We start from the raw sequence: 21371 nt of genomic DNA on the forward strand, positions 1-21371 counted from the left end.
AAACCATGGGGCTGGTGATGGGGAGGGACCTGGAGATTATCCACTTTAAACTCGACTATGAAAAGAAGTAATTTCCTTGCCTTTGTCCGTGTTGACATGAGCGCGTCTCCACTGAGCTCTGCTACTTGTGGGTTTGCTGACCTGCCCCAGTGGTCCGAAGAGGAGAGAGAAGACAGGCAGAGGCAGGACCCACCCCAGGACCACAGCTTGCTAGTGCAGGCCTGCCAGGATTGTACACAGGGCTTCTGACTCCTGGTCCAGTGCTCATTCCGTGATCCTACACAGTTTTAACTGTCCCCCCAGCCTTTGGCAAGAGATGTGTACTCAGAGAATAGCAAACCAACTGTCACTAACCAACTCAGAGGTAAGATTGTGGTTTGATGCCAGGGCTCCATTAGTTCCAGACTCCTGTGGGTTGGGCCCAAGGTTTGGGCTGGTTCTTACATACTCTGAGCTGACTCCATCTGTCCTCCCTACACACAATGTGTGAGCTCACAGGAGAAGAGCGGGGTAAGGAGGCTGAGGAAGGGTCATGGGCCTTCAGGGTCCTGCCTGTCCCTTATCTGGGCTTTGTAGGGAGGGTGGCAGAGCTGGCTTGCACATTCATTACTGTTGAGAGAGAGAGAGAGAGAGAGAGAGAGAGAGAGAGAGAGAGAACTCTGCAGCCTCGTGATTGCATTATCCTAAGCATTTGGTTAGTGTAATTGTATGTGCAAAGCTGACAAATGTAATTTCCCCAGACTTAATACTTGCCCCATTTTCTCTCTGTTTCTTCATCTGATTAGCTAAAGTGACTCAGGCTTCCGAGAATGCTTCACAAAGCACCTGGACAGGCTTCTCCCTGCCTATCTAGGCTCCAGTGGCTCAGGTCTGCCCGGTGGGCTTGGAGGTGAGGGGACCCCCAGACCCGGAGATCACGGCCTCGTCATGGGGCTGACCTAGGGGACATGCAGAGTGTTTAGGGAGGTCTGGATGTTTTGTGAGTGACTGTTTTCAAAAGATCCAGTGTAACCTTTGGAGCTGCTCTAGCACCTGCCAGGAGGTAAAGCTGAAATGCCACCAGCTGCCCTTGTTCCAGTCCAGCAGAGACTGACAGCACTGAACTTTGGGAAGGAAATCTTGTTATTTTGTCTCTTCCATCCTTTGTTGGAAGGCTGGGCACTAATGTGCTTACCGGACATGCACGGCCTTTTGTCTAGGATGCTCCCCTGCTCTTTCCATTTTTCGTGTTTATCTCTGAACCTGGATACCCGAAGGGGCCTAGTTGGCCTGAAAGAATGTAGACTTCAGGGTCTCATCCTGGCTCCGTTCCCTACCAATTGAGGGACTCATTCCTCTAGACCATCTTCTCATCCCACAGTGGTAATGACAGCACATATCCCCGGCCAGAGTGAGGTCTGGATGGGTTGTGTGTGAAACACCAACCCTGCCCAGCGTCAGGCATGCGTGCTCCTTGATAGCTCCTTCCCTTCCCAGCCCCCTCCCACCACAGCCCTCCCTTCTTCTCTAGAGTTCCTCCCAGGCAGAAGCTCTGAGCTGGGTTATGCTTCACCTTGTGGGCCATGACCTGCTGGTTCACAGGTCACTCCTCTCCTTCTACCTGTACTCTCCTCTTATAGACTGGGAGTTCTTTGAACACCTGACCTGGGTTTTGTTCAGCTCAGCATCTCTGAGCAGGTGACTGGCCACAGAGGAATTGTGCAAGGACTGTGTGTAGGCCTAGATGAAAGCTAGGTGAGGGAAGGCCTTAGCACAGCTCCAGGGTGGCCTCTTCTCCCGACCATGAGGCTGAGTCCTGGCCAAGTGGAGCCAAGGGGCATGATGGACCATGTCCTGTGGGGGGGTGGGGAAAGGCAACCCTGCTCCTCCTTCTGCTGATGAATCAGAAGGTGCTAGGGGTGGGCAGTGTGGTGGGATTGGGACATCTTTCAGCAGGCGCAGGGGCTGGGAGCCTGCCTCAACTTCTCTCTCCCCTCTTGCTCCTCTGTAAGAGTGAGATCCTGGGAAAGCCCACTGAGGCTGCTTGGGGGTATATTTGCCTCAGTGTCCTCTTCCCTTGGAGTTGGGGTCCTTTCGGAAGGGGATCTGGAGGCAGAATGCTGACCCACAGCCCCCTGCCTGTCCCTTCTGCTCTGTGGCTGGGTTGGGCAGCCGAGGAAGCTCCAGCCTCTTCAGCAGCCCCTCGCTTCTGATTTTATTTGGTGGGGAGGTTGGGAGGGTCAGCACTTTCCAGCCGCCACGTGATTTCATTAGTCTAAGTGGCAGACCCTCGTTGATGAGCCTTTTAGGGACAGTGGGAGTTACATGGCAATAAACCGGGAGTCAGGGCGGGTGGATGGCTACTCCTGAGTGCTGGTTGCCAGTATCTGAGAACTGAGTTGAAGCCTCAAGCACCACCCACCCCAACCTGCCTCCCTCCGCCCCCACATCAGTCGATACATGTTTCTGGAGCCCCTGCCATGTAATCAGTGCTGGTGGTGAGGTGAGGCCCGGGCTTGCCACGATGTTTGCTCAACGTGTCCTGAGTGCATCGCAGGGAGGCAGTGGCTGACCAGGGCCTAGGGAGTCCTGGGGGTCTGACACCAGGGTGGGGTGGCGGGGAGGGGCAGTGGCCCATGGATGGAAGGCACCTCCCTCACTTTTTCATGAACAATGAGGCAGAGTAGGGAAATAGAGACAGGCGACAGGTTCCCCCTCATGTGGAAAAATGAAAATGTGTTTTGAGGTTTTAGTTAAAGGTGAAGGGGGGAGAGGTGAGAGGTGAGGAGAAAAGCAATGAACTCTTTCTCCTGGTCTGGCCACTAGATTGAATCAGGCAGGAATCAGGGACAGAGAGAACTACACCTGGGGCAGCTTTCCAGGCAGAGAGAGGAAGGGGTTTCTTTCTTCAAAGATAAAGCAAGGCTAATATTTACATAATAAGTTGAGAGTCAATGAATTTAGTGTGAAGGTAAAAGTCTCTCTCTTTTTTTTTTTTTTTGGACTTTTCACTAAATAAGGATTTCATATGAAAGTAGAAATTAGACATTTCTCATTTATCTATTGTTATTTTAATAGAGTGATCTTTTATAGAACAGAGTATATGGGTGTCCATTTTATGGGTGGACAGTGTTGTACACCTGCTTCTCCAGGTTAATTACTTTACTCCCATACCCAGGTGCCCAGGCCCAGTTGGGGATTTGAACCCCTTGACCTGCTGGTATCAGGCCCCAGCTTCTCTGGGGCCAGTCTCACAGGTCTAATAACTGTTAAAGAACATCATACTGGCTTTGGGGACTGATTCTAAGAGACTTCCTCCTGGCACAAAGAATAGCTGTGAAGTCACACCATGGTTTAGGGCCAGAGGCTGAAGAAGCCTGTGTTTGAAGCAGCAAGAGTCTCCATGAGAGAAGTCTTTTAGCCTGGAAGATGTGGAGTCAAATAGCTTTGGAGGGGAGCCAAGCTTTGAGGAGATGTGTTGAACCTGAAGCTTTTGTGCCTTTCCTCATGATGGGCTAGCCTGGCTCTGTGCAACAAATAATGCTGGTTTGGGGCCCAACCCTCTTTATGAGAGGAAGAAATCTGACATAAGGTTTGCTTTGTGCAGTAGATGGGGAGTGATATCAAGAGACCAAGTTTGGGGAAAGATCCGCTTGGTTCTCCCGTATTGGTGCCTGGGTATTCCCCAGGCATGGAGGAGAGTTGCTCCTTTGCACAACTTCCAGACGCTCCATTTGGCCAGGTAATAAGACACCCAAAACTACCTCCTCTTACAGCCCCATAGCCAGGGTATAGATGATGTTCCTTTTAAAAGTTGACTGTTACAGTCTTTAAACACAACTCCCCACCACAATCACAGCCCGTATCTTTCTTCTGCCTTTTGCAACCAAAAAAATGACTTTGCTCAAATTTGTAAGTTGAGCCCTTACCTGTAGGGTCAAAGACGGGGGTCTCTCTTGTATTTTCCCAGGGTCTTGGGTCCTTGTTTGGGTTTCTCTCAAATAGATTTCTTGATTTGGGTGCTGTATTCTGTAGCATCTTCTCCTCTCCACTGACTAGAAAAGAGAAGAGCCCATGGGCTGAGTTAAGGGAGACTTGGTCTAAGAGAGAGAGAGGAGGATGCCCCGGGGGAGGTGGGACAGGCAAGTGGGCTTAGGTTACAGAGGGATAGTGGGGCCTGGGGTTGTCTGGGTTGGGGGCAAGTGCCAGGGACAGGGTGAACTCACTGGTGAGGTAGCAGTCCAGGCTGATGGAGATATTGTCAAAAGCCACGGTGGCTCTGGATCCTTGCCCCCACCACGCAACAATCTGCAGCCAGAACCTGTATGTGTGTTAAGAGGAGTGTGTGTAAGGAACAGTGTGGGTTGGTCACCTGTCAGGACGTAGCATGGTGGACATGTACCGATGGCTGGTTCATTGCTGTACTTTGTGTCAGCCTTCCCCGATCCCAGAGCAGTTAGTTGTGAGAGGGGAGCAGTCCACAGCTCCCCCTACTTCACCCATACAGAGCACTTCCCCTCCTGAGGGGTTGTTCCATATGTTAACCCATTTTGCAGTTTCGGGCTTGGCTCCAGGACTCCCTGAAACTCTGAGGAGACCTCTTTCACTTTTTGGCATTGAGGGTAGGCAAAAATGGGTAGGCTTGATAATCAGTGGGCACTCCCTGGCAGAGGCAAAGTCATTATTAAAATATTAGAATGCTTCTGTACCAACTGATAAAGAGCAACTGTCCCTAAGTGCCCCCTGCTTGTTGTCTCAGGCAGCCTGGCTCCTTCCCTGGTACCCCTAGTTTCTCCCATTATTCAGCAACTAAAAGGTCAACCCCTTGCACAGTGAGGGGGATCTCAAGGATCTGGTGTCTCATCCACCATCAGTCTCCATTGGGGCTGCTCTGTGAAGCACCCAACCATTGTTAAATATTAAATAATTTGACTCTGAATTATTTAATATGAGTGAGAGTGTCTGTAACCAACATAGAGCAGTCTGTAAATATTAACAGCAAACCCACTGAGGTCTCTTCACAGAGAAGGTAGCATTTAAGTTGGTTTTGAAGGAAGGTGAGGACTCAGATATGTGGATGTGAGGAGAGGGCATCTGCACCAGATGAACTAGAGTGGGGGATAGCTCAGAGCAGGGCAGGGCCCTCCTGGCTCTCATGTGAGGGGTGTGGAAGGATGCAAAGATGGGGAGCGGCATGTGTGTATCACACACAGCATCAGGCTTCTCCATGCGCTTCGGGAAGGTCATGGTTTCCTTAGATTATCCCAGTGGACATGGTCCTTGGATGAGCTCCCAGCTCAAGCCAGTGTAACCTGGGGCCCCGCCAGGCCTGGGATTCTCGGGAGGCAAACAGGGGCCCTAATGCTGTCATCTTGTTCTGTTTACAGCAGTTGCCAGGGTGAGAGAGATGCTGCTCACAGGCAGCAGGAGAACAGGTACACAGGGCCATGTGGGGATGATGACTAGCAAGAATCACATCCCTGGGTGGAAGAGTAGTGGGTAAGAGCCCCGCAGCCCACCTTTCTGATTTCTCCACTCTGGGTCACCATCTCCTAATCCATCATCCACATGCTGAGGGGTCAGGCCAGGTGCTGAGCATCACCAACATACCTTCCAGGCGGCTTGGGGTACCAGAGTGAATGAACTACCTGCGTGTGCCCACTTAGCATGGAGGAGAGGGACAAAAACCCTGTTTTGCCCTGACTGGACCTTTGCAGGGAGACTGCATGGCTCTCTTCTCCTCTCTGCTCTCTCTCCCTCCTCTCTGCCCTCCTTCATTACTGAAAGATTAGGGCTGCAAGGTTCTCAACCTGCCACTGGGCCTCTTAGCATGGATGGCATGATGCAGGCTGGCTCTGGAATGGTCTCTAAATAGAAGAGTTTCTAAAGTGCTCTGCAAGGCAACAGCAGTGGCAGCTGCTGTTTAAAAGAGTTTGATTGACACAGGGAATTGCACATAGTTGGAGTCAGGAACACTCCTAACAATCAGGGAAGACTCAATCAGATGTCGAGTCAGATGTAAACATGCACTGCTGCCTCCGTCCACCCCAAAGGCCACCCTGCCAACCCTGCCTTAAATGCTCCAGACTCTAGAGGCTGCAAGGAGGGGATGGGTGGCATGAGGGTTGGTCATGCTGTGGGGTATGGGAAGGGCAGGGGTGAAGCAGAGGCATTCTGTGTATGGGGTCTGGGGATGGCAGGTGTTGGGGCAGGGAGGGGACAGCAGGACCCATCTAGGAGTTTCTGTTCTTTTTTCTTTTTTTGTAAATTTATTTTTTATTGGTGTTCAATTTGCCAACATATAGAATAACACCCAGTGCTTATCCCATCAAGTGCCCCCCCTCAGTGCCCGTCACCCAGTCACCCCCTACCCCCCGCCCACCTCCCCTTAGGAGTTTCTGTTCTGTGGGGGCACTAGCCAAGGGGCTGGGGGCTATCAGGGTCCCACACATTCAGGAGATTCAGGATTCTCTGCTTTCAATGGTACTTAGTTGTACGTCTTCAGCTGAACCTTAGGTGAAGAAGAGATTGCTCCTGGCTCTGCTTCCCCCCAACCTGCTGAAGATGGGTGAGACATTCTCGAGGCTCTCGGTCTTTCAGATACAACCAGTCTTTCCTGTTGTGCTCCCCCAAAGGAACAGATACCAAATCATCTCCAGGGTCAGTTGCAGCCTTGGGTCTTGAGTTCTAATATATACCAGGTGGATTGCTTTGGGATTGAGAGAAAGTTCTGGCATGCACCAGGTGGAGTGTGCTGAGGCTGAGAGAAAGTTCTAGCATGCACCAATTAGACTGTTCTAGGATTGGGGAAAGTTCTAGCATGCACCAGTTAGACTGCTCTGGGCCTAAGGGAAGGCAAGGAATCCACATTACTGCCAGGATTATGGAGGTCAGGTGGTTCTAATAAACATATAGGTTATTCTACTGCACTTTATCCTAAAGCCTTAGCTCCATGTGGAGAAAGAAAGCTGAGCCCCTGTAGCTAGAAGAACCTAACCCTCCCTCTCCATGGGCAGCCTGGTCAAGGAGAAGGGAAGAGTGAGCTCTTTGGGGGACCTCCAGCTCCCTCACTGATTTGTGCTATTTAAGAACATGGCAGCTGAGCTCCTCTAGCCTTTAGCAATTGATTTCACTCCCTGCCCCTCAATAGTTCACACCTGCTCAGCTCTTTCCATCTTTCCAAATAAGACACTTTTGATTGCAAGGATTATTGTTGCTTTTTCTCTTTTTTTCTTTTTTTTCCAGCTGGTGGGGTTTGGAACTTGTTGATAAAACAGACTTGGCTAGAGATCGTGGTTGGAGCCTGTACGTTCGCACAAAGAACGTACCCCTTGACTCTCTCTTGCTCAGCTTTACAGACAGGCCTATTGAAAACTGACCCGGGGAGTTGGGGGGGTGGTGGCCACTGGGGCAGTGGGCCCAGTTTAGAGGACACAGCCTTGGGATTGGGTGTCTCCCAGACTCACTGGGCAGATCTCTGCAAAGGAAGCGCTGATGCTGCTCGTGCACAGCTTCAAAAACGCGCAGTCTTGCTCAGGCAACAGACTGTTAATGGACATTGAGTATAATGCCTTATTTGCCACCCTGGCAGCCTTAGGGATTGACAAACCTAATTAAGTTCACTTAATGATTTTAAGTAGCTGACAAAAAGGTGTGTGTCTGAATGTGGACTGAGGGAATAGCAAATGCTTTAGAGAGAGAGCAAGAAAGAATGGCTGGCCTGGGTAAAAGGCATTTATTTAACGGATGGGCACCACATCTCAGATTCCTCTGGACCATTTAGTGGGCTCAGGAGGGGGGAGTGTTCTGCATCCCTTTTCGCAGCTGGGGCTTGTCTGGGCTCTGGCTGCTTAGGATAGAACTGGAAGATACTGCTGAGGAAAAATGCTTTCTCCAATTTCTCACTGAGCACTTGATTTGCTCGGCAAAAGTCTTCTAAAATGGACTGTCACAAAGCCCGGGTCGCTGTATGCATTTCTATTAGAATAATGTATGTGATGAAAAAGCCCTGCCACATCCATCCTATTATCTGCATAATTGGCTTCAGTTACCAGTTGAAGAGGAGGGGCCGGTGGCTGGCTTTGGGTTCCCGGGACCAGCCCGGGTGAGATCAACATGACCAGCGCTGGACATGGGTGCCCTGCTTGACTCTAGAAGTCTGTAAAGTGAGGCTGGACATTAAAAACCACTGTCAGTAGTTGGGAACACCCTCTCTTCCTGCTCAGCCCCAACCCTCAGAAGTAATTTACCATCTTCTGACTTGGTTTCCCCTCTGGGCATCATGACACCCAGAGCATGATGGGGAGTCAATACAGAGAGATTCCCCAGGTTGCCAAGGCCTTGGAGATCTTTCACAATGAACTGGCTTCTGTAACGGAGCCCTTTGGGGTAGATTGGGGAGAAAATGAGTTTTCAGCCAAGCTGAGCAAGCACAGAGAATCCACTCACACTCTTCAACAATCTCAGTCCCAGGCTTCCAGGCACTGGCTGTCTGTGACTAATTGTTCTGGTTCCCACATTTGCCCTGGCAGGCCACCTATTGGCAAGGCCTGCCACAGGAGTGTTCACCAGACTACAGGGTGGGGAGAAGCTTTTCTCTGGCAAATTCCTATTTTGCTATTTCATTTTCTCATTTTGGGTTATGTATATTGAGCTCTCCTGGGCCCTAGGTTTGAGGGGAAAGGTAAAGGGTAGATCTTGCTTCTTTGTAGCCCTGGCACAGCAGGGGAGGTGCCTGTGTACAAATATACTCACTCAACAGGCTCAAAAGTGTCCAGCACCCAGAGGAAGGAAAAGTAACGCACTTCTTCCAGGGATCTCTTGGAACAACTGGGGGCCTAGAAGGCTGTCCAGAGCTAGATGGCACCTGCATCCATTCTTTTCAAGAGACCAGAATGTCCACTCCACCTTTCTCAGGTGGAGAATGTCTCCATTTCTCCAACACAGAGACATTTCTAACACTGGCCTCTTCTACTCTTTGCTGCTCTGTCAGCCTATGGCTTTGAGAGCTGAGATGGTGCCAGAGATGGAGGCAGTCTCCACGGTGAGAAGACCCAGGAAAGGGGTGGTTGCTGGTTCCTTTCTCTCATAAAGAAATATCTTAATGAGGATGAATTAGCAGCTTTCTCTGCTTTGTGAGGGCTGAGTTTCAAAAGGCAGAGTGGAGTGGATACTGGGCTACATTTTTGGCAGGGCCCGGGTAAGTCACTGAAATTTATTAGGCATCATCATGGTTAAAAAACGAACAACTATGTAATGTGGGTATTTTTTTTTTAATAATGGAAGCTTTTCTTTAGCGTGGGAGATTCTAGTTCATTGTTCCTGTTTTATATTTTTTATTAGAAATCTGTGCTTCCTCAGGAGTGCTAGAAGTTCCATATATCTCCCCCTCTGCCTTTGAGCAAAGATTTTTTGAGCTCCTGCTTTGAGATCAGGCATCATCTCTGCATCTGGGAATATAGAGATACACAAGACATCAACCTTGACCTTGAGGAATTTAGATGACTTGTGATTTGTATTATTCAGTGGCTAGGAGATTTCTAAACACCTTTTTAGTTCTGCACCCACAGAGCTGGAATTGCACAGACTGGGAAAACATTGAATCTGGGCAGTGAGAGAGAAGTCAAGAAAGACTTTGAAGAACTGAATGCCTAGGGTAATGGTAGGGCTCTGGACAGAAGAATCTCATGGGAGCAGGATGTACACAGGGACATACTGAAGGTGTGGGCAGTTGGAAATCCAGGTATGGGACTCAGGTGAGATAAAGACTATGCATCACCTGCACAGAGGTGAGGGTGGAAGAGGTGAACACTGATGAGATCCTAGAGAACAAGATGTATAGAAATGGATTCTGCTTTATTTCAAATATCAGCACCACAGTTATCTTCTAAATTCCAAACTTTGTTCTTGGGAAGAGAAGGGCCAAGAACTTAAGTCTACATTTTCAGAGGCACTAAGAGTTATAAAAACATGTGCATATGACTTGAATATTGAGCTGTGGATATTACCAAGAAAATCTTTAGCAGATCTGAATATCCTGTTATTCTAAAGGGGTTCACTTATTGCCATTTTGAGCAACTTCTTAAAACCAGGCTCACAGGCAGGATCGGTCTCACTGCTTTGCACTCTTGATTGTGGATACTTAGCAATCAAAAGCAACAACTTGTCCCAAACGTCACTGTAAATCAGTGTTAGAAATAGGATTTAAAGCTCAGAATTGCTAATCTACTCCTTGCTCCAGTGATCTGGGATATTTTCTGAGAAAGAAACAGGGCCAGATCCTTTCAGAGTTATGAATGTTTGATTTGTATGTATCTATGCCTGGCTGCACATTACATTGCTGAGCCACCAGCCACATTTCTCCCCCTCTTCCTAGAGGGCTGGCCCAAGGCTGTACTGGGCCAATGGTGCCATTTGGAAGATGACAGAAGAGGCATCTTCTCCTCCAGCCCCTCTGCCTCCTTTCTAAGGTCTGCTTCCATGCTCAGAGCATTTCACATTTGGTTTCCCACGGAGCTTTCAACAGTCTCCTTGCTCTGGTTTCCCATCCTCCAGCCTATCACTGTGTTCAATGACTCTCATTACCCATAGTGAAGAGTCCAAACTATGTGTCTTAATATTCATGCTCACCTTCTCCCAAGGAGATGGCTCATGATTCTCTGACACAATCTAGATGACTCTTCTTGAACTCCCATAAAACATTCCTGCCTATAAGCCTCCATTAATCCCAATGGCCTTCTTTGGAATGCTCTTGTCCCTTTCCTACTTTTGGATGATCTAAATTTTCCTCAAGGTCCATCTTGACTCCTGATAATAATTCATGTTCTCCATGAGATGCCCCCTGACATGAGGTCACCATGCCATCTGAACACTGGTCATGCTGTTGGACTCTGCACAACACTACATGTGTTGCTGTTTGCCTCTCAGTGCATATGCTGTGTCTCTCCCCACACCCAGCATGCAGGCCCTGTGATGGGCAAGAGCCTGGGTCACATATCCCTTTCCTTCCCTTCTGCTTGATGGGGGCTTAATATATGTTTGCTGACAATGTGGCAATGATACTTCCCTAGTCACTCAATTCCCTGTTTTGCCCACAAGACATTTGAATCTGACATTTTATGCCAGTGACTTCCAAACGTGGTCAAACATCAAAATTACTTATGAAACTTAAAAAAGTATGTATCCTTGGCCTAATATGTGACCTACAGAGTCAGAATTTCTATGTCTGGAGCCCAGGGCTCTGCATTACAAACAAAAATTAATTTTAAAAATCATGTTTAGCCAAGCTTGTCAACCATTATCCTATGGTATCCTGCTAGTTTTAAGCCTTCTCAAAAACGTCTTTTGTTTGTTTATGTTTTGATTTTAGAAAGGAAAAATTCAGTGAGGGAAATTCTAGGGTGATTTCTGCAAGAAAGTCAGGTTTTGCTACATCATAAAATTTGGGAATGAAATATTCATGCTTTAGAATAGGTCCTGGAGTTGATTTCAGCCGTGAATTATGAAGGTTCTAGAAAAAGACTAATCAATGCTCAGAGTAGCTAAACAAGGAATTGGTATTCTCAAGTGACACACTGATAGATGCTCAGAGATAGGGGCTATATTCCTTGGCTTATTCATTTTAACATATCTTTTCATTTTCTCCCCATCAAACCCATTTTTCCATCTTCTGGACACACAGCTAGACTATATTCCTCAGCATCCGTTGCAGTTAAGCATAGTCATGTAACTGAGTTCTAGCCAATGGAAAGTGAGTAAAGTGATGACTCACAAAAGTCTTCCTATGTGAGATACTTCCATGCTCTTTCTCCATTGGTTGTCTTAATGCAAAGGATTCTTTTTTTTTTTAACAAAGATTTTTTTTAATTTTTTTTTATTTATGATAGTCACACACACACAGAGAGAGAGAGAGAGAGAGAGAGAGAGAGAGGAGAGGCAGAGACATAGGCAGAGGGAGAAGCAGGCTCCATGCACCGGGAGCCCGACCCTGGGCCAAAGGAAAGGCGCCAAACCGCTGCGCAACCCAGGGATCCCAATGCAAAGGATTCTAAAACTGGAGAAAAGGATTGAGCCACAGGAAGAAGGAGGCTGAGACCCAGAATGACCAGATGAAAGGCCACTCTCAACTAGCACACTCATTTTGGATTTCACATGGGCAAGAAATACGTTTCTTTTTGTACATCCCTGAGGATTGGAGGTTTAATATTACTTTGGGTAGTGTTACCCAACTAACATATCATGTAGCACAAACCTAGTTACTTAAGTGTTCTCCATGTATCTGACATGGTTGAGCTGATGACTAACTCACTGCTGGGGGTAGGATGATGGGTAAAGTTAGCCCTTGGCTGGCTGAAGTACACTTCCCTCACACTAGGGTACAGCCATCCCCTAATACACACTCTACATCATGCCAGGACTAAGGATACGCCTGGGTATGGCAAGGTGAATTTAAGGAGTGTGGTCTAGTGCTCTGGGATGCTAGTTCCCTCATCTCTCTGAGAAAGGCAAGAGGAGCAAGGTCAAGCTGTCCATGAAGGGCTTTGAAGTTGCCAGCTATAGTCAATGCTATTCACCCTGTTTGGCCTAATATTGCCCGGGAGCCTACCATTTTCTCCCAGTTCAGAGAACTGACTCGGGCTGATGTTAATAAGCACACTGAGATCCCCACTCCTGTAGTTTCAGGAAGGGCCACAGTTGGTTAGGGGCAGAGAACACTTTTTTTCCCTTACCCACTGTGAAGAGGGTCCTGGAAGTGCTGAATTTTGCCTGTGTACACGGACTCAAGGCAGTCAGACTCACTCAGGAGGGAAAGTTGCCACCTGAGAAAGAGAGCCTTGAGATCTTCCCCTTCCTACTGCCCCCATCTCTGACTGGGAAGCCTGTGGGGCCACTCCCAAGAGAGTCCCTGATGTGCATATCTTGATAGTAAATGAATAAACAAATGCAGGCTACCCAGGGTGACACTCATTGCTCTCTGCTTCTGTTAGTGTGGGCATATCTGGCAGAAGGAGAACCCCAAACTGGCTACCAGAGAGAAGCCTGTTTGGCAAGCAAAGAGCCTCAACAGCTGTGGCTTTATTGAGCCTCATGCTGTTCTCTCTGTCTGTGCTTCCCTCTTTCCTGGCCTTCACTGCCCTGTGATGCAAAGGTCTTGGTTTCCTACCAGGCTCCCCCTGTAGATGACATTCCTAGAGGGCTGAAATACATTGCTTGTCCAGGTAAACCTGTCACCTGGCACTGGTTAGGGCAGTAAGTGTTGGCTGGATAAATACATTGTATCTGGATGATTTTGGAGGTTAGTACCATTCTACACTAGAGCTTTCGTAGGTGTTCTCTGGTGGACTGAAAGGAGATGGAAGGAGCTCTGAGGAAGAGCCTTTATGTTTAACTACCTGTACCTTGATTTAACCCTTTTGTGCCTCCATCTTCTAACCTGAGAATGAGGGATGACATCTGCTCCAGCTATCCAGAATTATGGGACAGAGTGGTCACCTAGAGTTGTGATGGGGTAAAGTACTCAGGGAGGCAGGTGCATGGCTGCTGTGGGAGCAAGGAACAGTGGGCAGAGTATAAGGAGTTCTAGGAGCTGCTGTGATGGTTCATGCAGCCTGTCTAGTAGAGGGCAGCAGACACTAGTTTGTGGGATTTGCTGGGGTGATGTCTGCTCCTTTCATAGGCATCTCTCCTTCCTGGAGTGGCAGAGGAAAGCAGCTACAAATGGAAACTTTTGCAGAAGGGAAGGCAGGCAGAAGGTGAAGAACCAGGCAGGGCCTGACCCTCTGCTGACTTCTCCTGGGGACTGTGTAGCCGTTGTATGACCTAGATTTTCTATGTCAGTCCTTATGGAAGTGAACTTTACTCTCTAATCGAGGGTGATTTGTTAAATGTATAACTAAATATATTTTATTTTTATGCTTTTGTTAGACATGGTACAGTAACACATTTGCAAATGAAAAAAAATGGCTATTATGATGTATGCTCTAGTTCTGAAGTGGAGATAGTCAGAGACATGCAGGAGTGGTAACTTGAAAAGCCACGTGGAGGAAGGGCCATTGTGTCCCAGGAGAAAGAAAGAGAGACTCTCCCTATGCTGGTGGTACTGTGCAGGCTGGAGGAGTGAAAGAAGGAGAGCAGGCAAGGGCTGGATGAGGAGTGGTCTTCAGCAGGACCCGGGCTGGGGAAGTAGACAATGGATTTCAGTGGTGGAAGATGCAAAGGAAAGACAATAAACTAACTCAAAATGAATAAGAAGTGTGGCCTAAAAAAATCTAAAACCCAAATATTTTGTTCATAACAACGGCTATCACATTACATTTTCTACTACATGCCAAGCACTTTGCCTTCATTTCCTCAGTCATGTACGCATGAAGTAGACTAGCCTAAAGGCTAAGGGGAAATTATTTAACCTCTTTAGAACTCATGTTTCTCTTTTAAAAAGGGGAATTAATTATAGTATCTATTCCAAGGGCTGTTTTAAGGATGAAATGAGATAATGCATGTTAAGTACTTGTGACAGTGACGGGCATGCAGTAAGTACTCAATGAATGCTAGCTCCAATCACTATCATTTATAACTTTGCTCATGGCTCTATGAGGAAGCTGTGATTCAATTTACAAAAATCTGAATTAAACATAATTTTTTAGGAGTTTGTCCAGACGTGCAAACTGAGGCTCATTGGAAATTTCTGGATTTATTCTCCCTGGAAGTTACTACTTCTCTACTCAGGCAAGAATAAGTAATGAAAATGTCATTCTCATCACAGAAAGATGCTACACAAAGGAAAAGTATTGTTACTTATAATACTCCATCTCAAGCAGAGGTTCTGTGGATGAGAAACAAGAATGGGATATGAGAGAAATTTTGGCTCTGTGGAGGTTGGCCCAAGTACATAAAGACATAACTCTCAGTTTAACAGATCCCATTCGAAAGATGCATTTGTCAAACACACTACTTGTCATTTAGGACAAAGGATACAAAAGGAACAGAAATCTAAATATCTTCAGATGGAACATTTTTTCTTGTTAGACTATGTATATAGGGTACAGCTAAAAGCCTTTATAATGATAATGCTAGAGAAGAGAGCCTCCACATGCACATTAAGTTATGTACTTTTTATCTGGCTGTATGATTGCAGTGATTTGTGGGACAAGGTTTGATCCATGGTATTTCCAAATCCATCTGGTAATGAGTTGAACTTAGCACCTGCTTTTGCTCTGTAAGCACGTCAAAGCTTAAGATGGTGTGGGATATATGTGTTTAATTTACTAGGATATATGATTATAAAGAGGAAAACTAGGGGTATGTTCCTATAAGAGACTGACAGATTAAGAGGAGAGGCTGTGCCTTTCTTCCATTTTGAGAAAAGGTAGGATTAATTCCAACAGAAAGAATGGCAACTGAGTGGGGAGGAAATAAAGAAAACTAGTTATACGAGGCAGATGTAAAGTAATGAGATAACTTTCAGCACATATCAGGCCAATATTTGAATTGGTGATGTCCTTCAAAATTAACTTGAAAGCACATATCTGTATTCCAGGGATGTTGGCACTGCTCAAAACATCATGGGTATTACTTGTGGAGATTTTTCTTGTTAGTCTCTATAGTATGGTGATATCATAGTTGGTTAATATCACTTCATAATGATGACAGACTGTGGCATTATTTCTATCCCTTCACCTGTATGTAAATGGACAGAAGAAATACCATTCCATGGATCAGTGTCTCCTCATAATCAGCCTTTATATACTGATGGCATATTCTCTGAGCCTTCACAGAAGGACTACTATGTGGTAGAAACAATGTGAATATAGCTCTTTGCTCTCAAGTGCTCAGCTCTAGATCTCTGCTCACAAGGATTAGGGCACACAATTAGGATCAAAGTCTTCCTTATAAAGTGATTCTGACAGAACAGTGACCAGAGATAAAGGAAGCACAGGTACCAGGCAAGTCTCTAAAGAAAATTCCTTGTCATAAGAGTAACAAATGCTGCTTGGGTTCATCTGATGGGACATAGGTGCTGCTTTGATATACAGAACACTTTGTAGCAGTATTTATTGTAACGTGATTTTATCTGTTTTGTTAGACTGAAGGCAGTATTCCAGCAGTGAAATTCTCAGTTAATTCAGCTAGAGTTTGGAAATGTATGCAATTTCTCTCAACACATCATTCTGTAAACACACATTTATTGGCATATGATGTGTTAGGCATAGTTCTAGATGCTCAAGGAGGCAGATTTGATCCCTGCCTTGTTAGTATGTATATTCATGTATTGAAAAAAAAAAAAAGGATATCTAGGTGGCTCAGTGGTTGAGCATCTGCCTTTGGTTCAGGGTGTGATCCTGGGTCCAGGGATCGGGTCCTGCATCAGGCTCCCTTTGAGGAGCCAGCTTCTCCTTTTGTCTATGTTTCTGCTGTTCTCTGTGTCTCTCATGAATAAACAAATAAAATATTTTAAAAACCCAGATAGTAAACAGTGACAAGTTATTATAGGGATATTTCAGGAGCCATGAGAAAATATTGTAGGTAAACTGTTTAGTCTAGAAATCTTTAAAAAGTGAAGGAAGAGTGGTAGTTAGGGAGAAGGAAGGTAGAGGAAGAACATTTTAGGTGGAGAAAATGGAAGGTGCAAAAGTCTCTAAGTAAGAATCTAGCAAGGTACAACTGAATTAAAAGGTTTCTAGAACCCAGGAGCAGTTTAGAGCTAACCTGTAAACCATAATAAAGTTGCTTCCAAAAACTTTGTAAGGTATGTAACGTAACGTAATATTGCAGAACCTAGCAGCGGAGGAGTTTTGGGACAGCATTGGGAATAAAGTTCCTGATCCTTCAAGGTCCGTGGTTGAGGAACTGTCCAGGTGCTGAATAGGGTGCTGAATAGCTGAAGCCAGGACCTGCCTAAGGAACAAGGTACAAGGTGCTAATGCCTACCTCTGAGTGGGGAGAAAGAGAGTTGGTCATTGTCATTTATCCATTTCCCTTCTCTTTCCCTTATATATTTCCTTCCTTTATCTCTCCCTCCTCCCATTTTCATTTTCTAGCAATCTGGCAGCTATAGCTCACTCTCCCTGGGAGGAAAAGGAAGAATGTGTTTATTGCTCTTCCTCCATCAGTGACTTCCCCTTATAAGGAGTCTACACAACATTGATGGCAGCAAATTCAGAACACTCACCCCTATCTTATGGTTTCATGACTGGTTACTATTGCTAAATTGGCCATCCCATCCTCTTCTGAGGTTTTAGATGGAGAGACATTATTATTATTATTATTATTAGTAGTAGTAGTAGTAGTAGTAGTTATCACTCACTGAGCACCTACCTACTGTGGGCCAGGCAGTTGACCAAGCACTCTACTTCCCTAAGCCTCAGAGGTAAATATTATTATGTCTGTTTTATAGAACATGGCTTAACTTGGAAGATCAGTGGTTGTGATTGTGCTATTTTTTCAATAAGTTATCTGAGACTATATAATTGAGGGAAGGATGGAGGATGTGGGAGAATAAAATTCATTGACACTTCTATAGATAGATGCTTTGACAGTTGTTTAGTCTCATAACAATGTGTGAAGTTGTATTGTTATTATATTTACTTTACAGATGTGGGCATCAAGGCCCAGGGAGGTTCAGTGATTGGTTGGGGTCACACCACTACTGAGTGGCCGAGACAGTTTTAAACTTGGGACTATCTGGTACTAAAGCGTATATTCTTTCATCCACAGTGCTTTTTTAGTTTTATGGGCCAGTCATATCTATTGGCAAGTGTTTTTAGTAACTGAAAGGGCCATGCCTCATTCTCCTGCAGTTCTATTTTCCTCTGGGTCTTGATGCCTTCTATATCATCTCTAGCTTTGGGTAGGGGTAGTAGCTTCCTATATCAGAGCATGTCAGTGGTGTGCAGGCTCTCGGTGAATGGGGGTACTCGTGTGCTCTGTAATTGCACACTTACTAGGTCACAAAGCATCATCAAACCATGCTGGCCTTTGTCTGAATTCCCACTAGACAGTTTGGTCTCAGTATCAATATTGGAAATGTCAGTCTGGTAAACAGCCTTTAACAGGGAGGATGGAGGCTGAGAACAAAGTCTCCTTCAAATGAAACTCTAGTGGATGGGAGTGAACAGAATCAACATCTTACTTGCTCTAAATCCCCTGGAGTGGTTATGAAAGAGAGAGGACTTGCTGGATTGAGGAGGAAAAAAAAACCTTTTGATTCATCTGAATTAATTTAGTGTCTCCCAGGAGGGACGGCTCTGGCATCATCCTCCTGTTCTCCATCCCCTGCATACAACCCCCACAATCCCGAAGGACAAAAGACCGGTCTATGGTAGGGAGTGCCCACACTGCCCCTTCCTCCACTTTAATTAAATCCATTTGTCCTGGGGGCAGCACTGAGCCTCAGGATGTCCAAAGGCTTTGATCTTTAACCCACACACATCTGAAGGAGTGGGAAGCTGGTGCTCAGTGTGAGGACTATCATAGCTCAAGTTTTGAGCTTTTGGAAATAGCAGACTGAAGTTTGGGTGAAGAATTTGAGACCTAGCTTTATATTTACAAAGCTACGTGCCAACTGGCATCACCCTTGCCTTGCCTTAAGGCCTTTGTCCTCATTTTTCAAAGGTGGATCCACTGGGATGGTAATTTGAATGGGTTTTAAGAGTTTAATGTAGAGGCTGCTCTGGATTGCTGGGCTTGACATTTAGCCTATTAAAAGTGGCTTTCTCCTCCAGATCCATTTATGTGCCCCCTTTATAGAAATAACTCCCACCCTCTGCCCCCTGCCTTTATTGGTCTGGAACAGATCAGTGCGCAAACCATCCGGGATTCTGTATAATGCATCAGGGAGTTACAGGAGCTGCTGTGCTGGGCACTGCTTGACCCAGGCTGACTGCAGGTGGCAGACTGGTGCCATCCTGGAGAGACAAGTGGCAGCTGATCTCAGTGGTTACTGCTTCATTTTAGAGTCACACGGGGTCAATGATCTTCTAGTCCAACCCTCAGTTTAAAGATGAGGAAACTGAGACTGAGAGAGATTCAAGGTCACAAAGTTACTACTGATAGATTTCAAATAGGAACTAGGGCCTCTGGTAGAAGCACTCCTCTGTTTACTGAAGAATTTGTCATCTCCCTTATCTACCTGCTTTAGAGACTTGACTCCACAAAATCCTGGACTTGTACTAACCTGAGCACCAGTCCTCACTCTGAGGCCAACTTGTTGATGTTGAAACTCTTTGGCTCTTGATAGAATCTTGCAAAAGGGCAGGAATGGGGAACATGATAAGGTCTTTATTACCCACATCACAGATTTTGTTGTTATTAAGGAATAAATAAAATGTAAAATGTAAAATAAGGCAAAATACATTAATTAAGAGAAAATGAAATATACATAGAAAGCCTGATTATTATTTGGTAGTAATATGAGTTGTTCAGTTTTATTTCTTCCTGCTACAGAAACTGGAGGCAGCCAATAAGGCCAGACCAGATGCAAGAGATGAGTGCTCATTAGCATAGAAATCTCACAGAGAAACTCAGTGCTCCCTCTAAGTCTGTAGTGTGTGCATGTGTAATTATGTATGTGTATATACATATTTGTGCATATGCACATGTATGTGCTTATCTGGATGTGTATCTTGGGTAGAAGTGATGGGGAGAGGGAAGATATGATCCCTTTTGGCATCCTGGCTGACAGAGGAAAAGAGAGTGATAGGAATGGGTTGAGGCTCACCTGTCAGCCACATCGAGAAGAGGCAACACTGTCCACTGCCACAGGCTCAAGCCTTCATTGGTGGCAACATGCCAGACCATTCTGCTTTGTTCCTTCCCAGTTTTGTTCTCCACCAGCACCAAGGAGACATTTCCCCTCAAGACTCCATGGATGAGCCAGGACATTCGGAGCTGCAAGGGGGAGAAGAGCCAGAGGACAGGTGTTAATGTTAAAAGGAAGCCATAGGTCTCCTTCCTGGAATTCTTAAGGATGTTGGAGACTCAGCCAAGGTGTGCCCAGTAAGGAGAGCTGGTGGATGCCTGATGTTGCTCAGTCTCCCCAAACGGCTTTTATGAAGGTTCAAGGAGCTGGGCAGGGGCGATGATGGACAGCTTTGGAGTTTTGTTCAGGTTATTCCTAAGTTTCATAAGATTCTGTGTCAGAGGTGATATTAAGATCAATGGGATATTAAATGAACTTCTTAAAGGGGATCCAAAGATTCTTGTTTGTGGCCCCGATTCACTTTGTGACTTGGCACCAGTGACTTTGTGACTCAATTTCTTTAATGCCTTAGGTATCATAGATTTTTATTCCTCCCCCAGACTCTAATAATCTTAATTGAATGATACCTTACCATGTATCAGCTAACCTGAGACTCTATGACTTGATACTTATGGCCACTGGTAGGCAAAGGCTAGACAAAAATCTACATATTGAGATAATTCCACAGAGTTGTCTTTCAGAATGAGGGTGTCCATTTTGACAAAAGGAAGCTAGTCATATGTCTTCATTGTGTCTTTATTAAAGGTTTCATAGACATATAAAAGGGACTGTAGCTAATATTTCTAAAAGAGTTTAAGTGCAGTCATGCCAAGTCAGTATATACTACAAACAAGGTCTCTGGTGTTTGAGTTTGATAGGAATAGTCTGTAAACAACATTTAAAACTTAGGACAACTATAGCGTAAAATTGCATCAAATATACCTATTTAGATCTTGTAATAAAAAAATGGCGGGATCCCTGGGTGGCGCAGTGGTTTGGCGCCTGCCTTTGACCCAGGGCACGATCCTGGAGACCCGGGATCGAATCCCACGTCAGGCTCCCGGTGCATGGAGCCTGCTTCTCTCTCTGCCTGTGTCTCTGCCTCTCTCTCTCTCTCTCTCTCTCTCTCTGTGTGATTATCATAAATAAATAAAAATTAAAAAAAGATGGCTATTGCAGACTAGAAGGTAAAATGTTCTCTGGAAAGCTAGAGTTTTCTTCCACAATGGTGCTCCCTCTTTTCTTTGATTCTTATTGTTTGAAGACATGCTTTTCTATAAATCACCATTCCTTTGTCTCCCAGTCCCTGAGCTCAAGATTTCTTCACAGTTTGATCAAAAAGGTCACATACCATGAACTTCCCACTTTGTTGCACATGACCTCTTCACTAACAGGGTCGTACCTGGCACTGGGGTGCCCAGGTGCTGTTCTACTTCTGAGAGCCCAAGTCAGGTAAGCCTGGTCTATAACCATAACCTGTTTCCTTATACCTTTCCCATTTCCCAGACCCAGTGTAGCAAGTACTTGTCTCCAATGATAACACCCAGGATAATTTAACAAATCTGTTAATTGTTTTTCCTGACCTCACTTGCCTTTCTTGTTCAGTCTGGATGCCATGACTAGAAATTTTAATTCTACCATTGCTAACTAACCTTTC

General features: G+C 45.8%; 1 protein-coding gene across 1 annotated transcript in view; it reads right to left on the reverse strand.

Moving 5' to 3' along the window:
* The window catches only part of ALK (ALK receptor tyrosine kinase), a 680979-nt gene that overhangs the window by 73969 nt on the left and 585639 nt on the right, over window positions 1-21371 (reverse strand). Inside the window, exons 9-11 of the mRNA XM_038561183.1 lie at window positions 19694-19863; window positions 4206-4300; window positions 3909-4034 (exon numbers count right to left, since the gene is read on the reverse strand). Coding sequence (XP_038417111.1) covers window positions 3909-4034; window positions 4206-4300; window positions 19694-19863 — 391 coding nt within the window. The remainder of the gene's footprint in view (window positions 1-3908; window positions 4035-4205; window positions 4301-19693; window positions 19864-21371) is intronic.

This window comes from Canis lupus, chromosome 17, assembly GCF_011100685.1.
Source record: "Canis lupus familiaris isolate Mischka breed German Shepherd chromosome 17, alternate assembly UU_Cfam_GSD_1.0, whole genome shotgun sequence".
Taxonomy (NCBI): Eukaryota; Metazoa; Chordata; class Mammalia; order Carnivora; family Canidae; genus Canis; species Canis lupus.